The following is an 8,987-nucleotide window of genomic DNA, read 5'->3' on the forward strand; positions in this document are numbered from 1 at the left end:
AGGTGGTAGTTTTATCAAATGTTTTACAATATGTAATATAAACTTCAACTTCCTTCAGTGAGTTGTCTGCATTCCTATATAGCTTTATACTTACCTCTGTTATATAATTTATTAAATTGCTATTAGTGTATATGCTTTTGTGCTTCATTAGGATCACATATACAACAAGACTGGGAATGCAGAGTTCATTTTTGTATTCCAAGTACTGTGTTCAGTGCTTTTCAAATTATAGGTGTACAATAATATACATTGATGCAATCAATCTATACATGTCTAGATATGTATGACCATATGGAGGGATAAGACAAGGCAAAGAAGAATTGTGTGTGTGTGTGTGTTAATTCTGAATATCTGGGAATATTGGGAATATTCCTCTTCTAAAGTGTCCTGTTTAAAAATCTGATCTGAACATGTCAAACCCAAGGTAGAAGAAGGTGTGAAGTGTCACCGATGGATGGAAGAGTAGGTATCAATGCGCTTAGAGGGAAGAAATAATCAATATGAAAATCAGGTTGTTGAAATTGGGGCCAAGAGGGCAATCTGCATCACCCGCCTCTAAGTCACATCTAGTAACTACTATTCCCCCAGCCCTCCGACCCCACACCAGCAAGGGTAACCATTATTCTCACTTCTAAAACTATAGATTGGTTTTGCCTGTTTTTGAGCTTTTATAAATGGAATCATGGAAATCCATCCTGGTTTTTTTTTATTATTTTTTTTACTTGATAAACCTTTATTCTATTTTAGCCTTTATATCCCTCTCCCAGGCTGCCTGATATCTCTCCCCCGCCCAACGCCGGAGGCAGCCTGACCGCAGGTTGTGCTTTGGGGCTGGGTGGGGGGAGACTGTACCTTTAGTGCTTGTAAACCTACACCAGGACTGGGGCCAACACCTCACCACACCAGCTAGGTCTGGCCAGGACATGGGCACTGGGCAGTTCCTAACGCCTCCTGAGACCCAAAGCCTGAGGACCAGAGCTGCCATCCCCATCCCCACCACTGAGGACTTGGGGAAGAGGGGCATAGAAAGCGTACCAAGACCCCTAGAGGCACCTGCAGGAGAGCAGGGCTTGCCAGGGAGAAGGCAAAGAACCAGGTGAGATTCTTGAGGTCCCTGTGTCTCCAGCCAAGGCTCCTTGCCCTCTCCCTGGGGGCAGTGCCAACTATCCCCCCCTCCCTCACTGGCCAACCCCAGAACCAGGCACCCTATCCCTTCCCACCAGCCAACAAGGGACAAAAGCAGTGAAAACACCAAGCTTTGTTGCTAGGATAAAAACACCCTAAGTATTTAAATTAAAACTGAAGCCCCAGTCAACTGGACCAGCAGTGAGCTGGTGATTGCAGACACACAGACAGCCCCCCATTCTTCCCCATGCCCAAAGGACTCCAAAGGCAGCAGGAAGGGGCTAAGGGCCGAGTCTGTCTGTCACCAAGAGGGAGCCTCTGGGGAAATAAAGATTAGGGCAGGGGTGTCCTCAGGGGGTCCCAATTTGGGGGCACTGAGGACTGTAAACATGACCCAGCTTGAGGGCCGGGGGTGTCCCAGCCCCCCGAGATTGTCCCTGGATGAAGAAGGGCCACTGTAGTCAGTGAAAAACAGAAGCTGGTCTTGAAGCAAAGCGAGACCTGGTCTCCCTCTTGGAATATTGTGGGCGAGAAGGGGGCTGAGTCTGCGAGCTCAGAGAGGGGCTGCGATGGAGGGAGAGGGTTCTGGAAGCCAAATACGGCTTTGAGCTGACTCACGGCCCCTCCTCCCTAGGGGAAGCTGCTGGAAAGTCAGCTCAGGCCACAGCTGCCCAGCCCAGGACTGGACAAGGTCAGGCGAGCTCCCGAGAGGCCCCGCCTCAGGCTGGCTTTGGGAAAAGGCAGAGGATGTGGCTAAGCGGTGCTGGGAGAGCGTGAGGGCTGCCACAGTAGCACAGACGTGGCCCGAGGCCAGAGGGCCGCTACGGTCCCAGGAGCACCACCGCAAGGCCTGGCTGAGGCCCCGGGGAAAGTGCTGCCTCGGCCTCACTCCGGGCCGGGAGCCCCGGGGTCCCGGCCATCCCACGGTGCTGGGCACACATGAAAGCCCACGCCCACGGAGGCAGGCAGGCAGGCGGCAGCCAGGCAGCTCCTCCGGCGGGCCTTGGAGCCACAGGGTCAGGCCCAGGCGTGGTGTAGCACAGCACAGCCTCCTGTCCGCGTGAGGCCCGTCTGGAGCCTCTGGACCAGTGCTGACTGCGCATGTGCCTTCCAGGCCACAGACCCTCGCAGGTCCCAGCTGCCCCAGTGGACGCCTGTTGCCAGCAACAAGCCTCGGCTAGGTGATTCGGGACAGGCGACCGAGGCACCTGCAGGGCTGGGTTGGGGGCTACAGTTCCCACAAAACCAGCCCTCCGGCTGCTTGAGGATCACCCAGGGCCTGGATTCTCCTGAGGATCAGGCACGATGGCCTCCTCAAGGCTGGGCTTTCTCTGAATGACAGAGGTCCCAAAGCACTCCTCAGAACCCAGCATCTTCTCCAAGCCTGAGTCCCCGAGAGTTGACCAGGCAGGGACCTCAGGGCTTACGCCGACTGCGACCGCCCTCAGGACCAGATCCCCGTGTCTCAGGGCTGGGCCTGTCAGAGCAGGGCCTGGGGCTGGAGTGGCACCAGAACCAGGACCAGTGCTGGCCTCAAGGCTGGCCTTGACCGCTTCCCCTTGGTTCCGGCCCTCAGCCCTTTCCTCAGGGCTGGGCCTGGCTGCGGAGCCACTGGCCCCTCAGCGCCCTGACCTCCGGCCCGTACCACTCGTGCAGCTGGGCGAAGGAGGCCGAGTCGAGAGGCCCGCTGGGCGCCGAGGCCCGCCGGCAGGGCGGTAGTGGCGGGGGCTCGGGGCCGGGCAGGGGTCTGGGGGCGGCGCCAGCGGGGGCGGCGGCGGGGGCGGGGATCTCCGCGCTCCACAAGGCACAGCCGTCCTCCTTGGGCGGGAGCGCGTGGGGTCGGCGGGGCGGGAGTGCGTGGGGTCGGCGGGGCGGGAGTGCGTGGGGTCGGCGGGGCGGGAGTGCGTGGGGTCGGCGGGGCGGGAGTGGGCCGGCTGCGCGCGCGGCCGCCAACCGGTGTCCCAGCTCGCGCACCACCAGCCGCAGGTAGTCGAAGCTGGCCCGCGACAGCGCCTTCACCCAGCCCTCCATGGCGGCCTGGCTCTCGGCCGCCAGCATGTAGGTGTGGGCCCGGGCCCCAGCGAAGCGCACGTCGAAGGCGAACTCCTCGGCCGCCTCCACCAGCTCCACGGTGCAGCCCTCCAGGATGATGACTCCCACGGGCTCACGGCCGGCCGCGTCCCCGAAGCAGAAGAGCATGGTGCCGCGCGGTACAGACCAGCGGCGGTGGTGGGCCGCATGCCGGCCGCCCTTCTTGTACAGGAAGCCCGCGTTGTCGGCCGGCGCGTCGCAGGTGGCGTGGAAGGCCAGGCTGCGCTGGTTCAACTTCATGGCGGCGGGGCCTGGGGGCTTGGGACCTCTCAGGCCACTGCTCACTTCCCCGCCCTCTGCTCAGTTCTGGGGGGCCGGGGGGGCGGGGCCGGCCCGGCCATGGCCCGGGACCCGCTCGGTGGCGGCGGCAGCGGTGCTTTGTCTCCCGGGCGGCCGAGCCGGCGCAGCAGCGGGACAGCACGGATCCGTCGGAAGGAGGCGGGGGTAGCCGGCTGTTTTTCTAATTCTTCACTGTTGTTTTATAGTATTCTGTTATCTTAATATAGTATGGTGTATCTGTTCTATAATTGATAGATCTTTGGGTCATTTGCAGTTTGGGCTCCTAGAAATGGTGTTCTTAAATATGCCTTGTGGTGAACATAACTACATATTCTATCAAGTGAAATTGCTAGTGCGAGGGCAGAATCAGAATTGTCATGTGTATAGCAGCAATACCTAAGGCCCATGTGTCTTATAAGGCTTATTTCTTAAAAAATAACACTTGGAAAGGATACTTTTATGATAACAAGATAGTAATTGCTTTCCTCAGTTCTATGAGAGAAGGGGGAGTTTTCTGTATCTTAAGATTTCTTTTAGTAATTAGTAGGGCTTACAGTTTTCAAAGCCAAAAGTTGAAATTTCATTCATGACCACTCAGGGTAAAAAGCTTATCTAAGAACTCAATATTTACAATACGAAATGAAAAGGGACAAAATGGGATGACTAACAATTGGATTCGTGATGTAGAAAATTATTGATTAGAAACCATACCTGAATCGTAATGTAAAATGGTCAATGTTAACTGGACACCATTGCTTTGGTATGAATAAGAAAAAATCATGAAGAAAGTGTTACCTTATTAGGTTAATCTGATAGTTACATTCAGGATAAATTAAAGGGGAGAGAGAGAAGCAATTAGAAAGCTTCTAAACCATTTAAAATTAATGGTTACTCAGACCAGAAGTGAAGAATGGGTATAGAAAGTGTGCGTGTGTGTCTTTATGTGTGTATTGTGGGCAACTAGAGCTACACATACAATAGACAGTCTGAGGGAAGAATCGACAAGACATGACAACTGACTGTACACTGTAATGAAGAATGCAACAGAAATTACATTTGATCCTAGGTAATGGCAAAGCACATAAATTGGACGTTCAGGAAATGTGTTCCATTTCACAGGAAGAGTGAATTGGTTTCAGACACACTGAATTTTGTCTGATCCTGACATCTCAAAATGAAACTGATTAACAACCAAAAGAGAAGCATGGCCTTGACATGCAGACTGAGATGGCAATAGGAAGAAATAAAAGAATAAATGGGGACTCTCAAGACACCTCTTTAATTTTAAATAAAATTCAAAATGATTGAAAAATAATTTCACAGATGTTCAAAGAATGTTCTTCCCTTGAGACTGGTTTGTAGACTCACTGGTTTAATCACATTACATGTTGAGCTAGTTAATATATAAACAGTATTTGAGAAAGATTTCAAAGCTCTCCTGCTTAAACTTCTAGCAAATAACTGCCAGGACGCAATTAGAGCCCACACACTTCAACTCTGAAGTCTGAAGCCAGATACGTATAAATGTGTTTAGTTTAAATTAGCTATAGGATGTGAGGACTGGGCGGATGATTGAATTTTTCTAAACTAGCTTAACGTTACAGCCATTTTTCTGTATCCTACGCTTATCCTACACGTTTTACATAAATGTGTATAAAGTGAAACACTTATTTTTATAGTTTTAACCTTTTATTCTCCTAAATTGTATAGCATAGTTCACATAGTTATCTTTCTATAGGCTCTAATAATAATATTTAGAATTAAAATCTCATTTCCATATGAATTATTAATATTTGTAGGTTACACATTGATTTATGCAAACAGTTTAGTAAAGTTACATGAAGAATAGAGAGGAAAATAATGGACCTAGTTTGTTGATCTTCACAGCTTTGAGAAGGTTATTTGATCCAAATGGCTCAAATTGTTCATAGGTATTAAGAATTTTGAGAGGTTTTGAATGAAATATTATGATGGTAAAAGGGAACTTCAAAATATCTTAATAGAGAAGTAGTATGTTGAGGAAGCAATCTTTGAATATTGGAAATATATATAAATACATACTCTAAGTCTCATTCTCTTTGAATGAAAAATAACATATTAAAAAAATAGCTTATATTTATTGAGGGCTTACTATTTGTAAGAACTTGGCATTGTTGTCATGTCACTTTAAAAAAAATTCTTTGAATCCTTCCAACAAGAATATTAAATATACTATAATTATGCCCTTTTACAGTTGAAAAAATAAATCATACCCAACAAGGTCAACTGGAGGCAGTTCTTATATAAGGACCTAAGTCTCCCAGACTCTGAGGCTACAGTCTCAACCTCCAGTTGCCACTGCCAACCAAGCTGGCATGCATTTACTGAACAGGTAGATTTGCCAGATTTAATAAATAGAAGTACAGGACATGCAGTGAAATTTGAACTTGAGATAAACAATGAATAATGCAATCACTATAGCAGAAGTGTGTCACATGTAATATTTAGCACATGCTTATACCCTCCTCCCATAAGTTGTTTACCTGAAATACAGTTTAACTGGGCTGCTTGCATTTTTTCTGACAACCCTACAAACAGGCTGTCTTGTTTTTTAGACAAGGCCTGGAGATCTGATCAGGAACTTAGAAGAGTTCAGAGAAACTAAAAGAGTGCAAAAGAGTTGCACTTAAAAGAGTTCAGAGAAACTAAAGTCTGTGGGAGATCAGAGATCATTTCTCAGCAAGCAGAATTTCAAATGACCATTTATTGTGTGTCATAAATAAGAAAATACTACACCAAGGAATTACTGGAAGAGGACATGTTTTTCTTCTACTAGACAATGTGCTGTTTCTACCGCAGTCCAGCACTTGGGGAGCACAGTAGTGGCCTGCTGTATACCTATGTGTTTAGTCTATGGGAATCTTCTGGTTGCCTGTGTTGAGTAGTTCTGTTCTCTTTAGTGCTAACTCTTTAACCTCAGGGTGCTAGTCTTTTACTTTAAAAGATTTAGTGTTATGTATTAAAGATCTGAGAGTCAAGTTAAATTATATAGTTATTTAATTAATTTCTCAATGCCATAATTTTCATAATTTTAATGCTTCCAAATAATTTTCATAGTTTTCTCCATTTAGTGAATAAATGAATGCTATCAGTTTTCTCCCTAAAAGATTATGCTCTTACATATGTCTAAGAGTTGTGGAGGGAGGATACTGGTTAATACACTAAATTGCTTTCTCCTTTGCTTTGTCTCTCTTGAGACTTTTTAATCTACTTTGATATACCTACACACCAACTTCATACTCTACCAATTAACCATTCATTACCTAATTATCTCCTCCAGCTGAGCACTCTACTTCTTTAGAATAATTTCCCCCTCATTATGATTCTTGTAACAGTATTATTTGCACTCTTTAGAAAGTTATTTCTAGTAACTTGAATTGCATTCAAATAATTCAGCTGATTTATAGAAGGCATTTTTCAATTTTCCTTAGATTTTTGCTATTGAAAGAGTTACACTGTAATTCTTAAGGCCACTTCAGAATTATCAGTCTCTCTTAGAATTTTACAAAATGTACTAAGCCCTCTTTTCAGTGCAGTATTATTAAAAAATTCCAGGATACTAAACATATGGTAGACAATTTCATTATTTTTCACAAATGATACTCAGGATAAGTAATATTATTTTGTGATTCTGAGTATTTAGAAAAATGAAACAAATATATTCCCATTGTAAAGTAGTTTTTTAAAAGCCTGCATTAAATAGCCATAATGGAGTAACTGGTACCCAGACTAGCCCTTCCATTATAAAGAATGATAAGAGAGGACAGCTGTTTTCAGGTAATGGGCAACAGGCAGTACATAGCTGTGAGTCTTACATAAAGGGAAATTCAATTTAGCCCCATAAATTCCCAGCTTCATGCCTGCGGACAATTTCCCAATGAACCACAGCTTGGAGCTGGGGTCCCAACAAAGCACACAATCCCACAAAGCTGAGTAGAAAGTGATTAGAATGAAGTGGCTGGAACCTGTTGGGCAAAGCATCAGGAAGGACAGTTCTGTGCAGAAGGAATGCCATTGGTCAAGGTGAGACACCTGCCAGTGCACAAGGGCTGGGATATATGTGCACAAAATGGGACCACTCAAGTCTAATGGGATACCAACCTCTACAGGGTTGAGTAGCAATGGAGCAGTGCTGGTCACGGGGAAAGGCACAAAAAACAGTGTCTGGTGACATCTGGCCTTGCCATTGGAGAGATCTCCTTAACATGTAAGCTGAGATGCCAGAAAGGCCTCAAAATAATGACATCCTGACAAAGCTGAAATCCAAGTCTGAAAAAAATCCTTAGGGAAGATAGGACATGGAATTTGAGTATTGCCAACCTATTGGGCCTGGGAAACACCTTGGGCCTCCCTTGAGTCTACATCAACAAAGTGTAAAACAAGTCTAAATAAATTCAAGGGGACCCAGAAGTAACTAAACTGCCAGCTAAAATTAAAATTTTCATAAAGAGAATTCTGCATTTTTACAAGATAGTATCCAAAGTGTCCAGAATTTAATACAAAACAAAACAAAAACTACCGTCAATAAAAGTGCCGAGATGATTCGGTGAGGTAAGGATAGTCTTTTTCACAAATAATGCTGGGACAACTGGATAACTACACATGAAAGAACAAAGTTAAACTCCTACCTCACATCAAATACAAAAATTAATTCAAAATGGATCAAAGACCTAAACGTACATTAAAAATATATAATACTTGAGGGAAAACATAGGTGTAAACATTCACAGCCTTGCAGTAGTCAATGGTTTCTTAGATATGACACCAAAAGCACAAGTATCACAAGAAAAAAAATAGATATACTAGACTTAATCAAAATTAAACATTTCTATGCCTCAAAACATCCCATGAAGAAAGTGAAAAGACAATCCACTGAATGGAAGAAAATATTAAAAATCATATTTCTGATGAGAAACTTATATCCAGAATATACAAAGAACTCTTGCAACTTAATGAAAAGGCAAAACACTCATTTAAAACATAAGCAAAAGTTCTGAATATTTTTCAAAAGAAAGAAAAACATACAAATGGCCAATAAGCACATGAAAAGATGCTCAACATCATTAGCCGTCAGGGAAACACAAACCAAAACTATAGTGAGACACAACTTCACACCCACTATAATGGTTATGATCAAAACGACAGCAAATGAAGATACGGAGAAATTAAAACTCTTATACATTGCTGGTGGGAATGCAGAATAATGCAGTCTCTCTGAAAAACAGCTTGGCAATTCCTCAAACGACAACAACAAAAAACCAAAAACAAAAAAAACAGTTACCATACAATCTAGCAATACCACTCCTAGGTGTCTACTGGAGAGAAATAAGAACATGTTCACAGAAACTTACACATGGAGGTTCAAGAAAACATTATTCATAACAGTCACGAAGTGGAAACAATCCAAATATCCATAAACTCATGAATAAAGAAAATGTGCAACGGCATATTCA

General features: G+C 45.1%; 1 protein-coding gene across 1 annotated transcript; it reads right to left on the reverse strand.

The window, feature by feature from the left end:
• Positions 1–2,689: 2,689 nt before the first annotated feature.
• On the reverse strand, positions 2,690–3,468 carry LOC137212186 (sesquipedalian-1-like). The gene has a single exon (XM_067715263.1). The coding sequence runs from the start codon at positions 3,454–3,456 to the stop codon at positions 2,710–2,712; it is 747 nt and encodes a 248-aa protein (XP_067571364.1). The 5' UTR covers positions 3,457–3,468; the 3' UTR covers positions 2,690–2,709.
• Between the last annotated feature and the right edge of the window lie 5,519 nt (positions 3,469–8,987).

The sequence above is a fragment of the Pseudorca crassidens genome, chromosome 2, assembly GCF_039906515.1.
Source record: "Pseudorca crassidens isolate mPseCra1 chromosome 2, mPseCra1.hap1, whole genome shotgun sequence".
Lineage (NCBI taxonomy): Eukaryota > Metazoa > Chordata > Mammalia > Artiodactyla > Delphinidae > Pseudorca > Pseudorca crassidens.

What these genes read in the sequence shown, in the direction of transcription:
- LOC137212186 (XM_067715263.1), bottom strand. Translation starts at nt 3,456, where the DNA reads ATGAAGTTGAACCAGCGCAGCCTGGCCTTCCACGCCACCTGCGACGCG.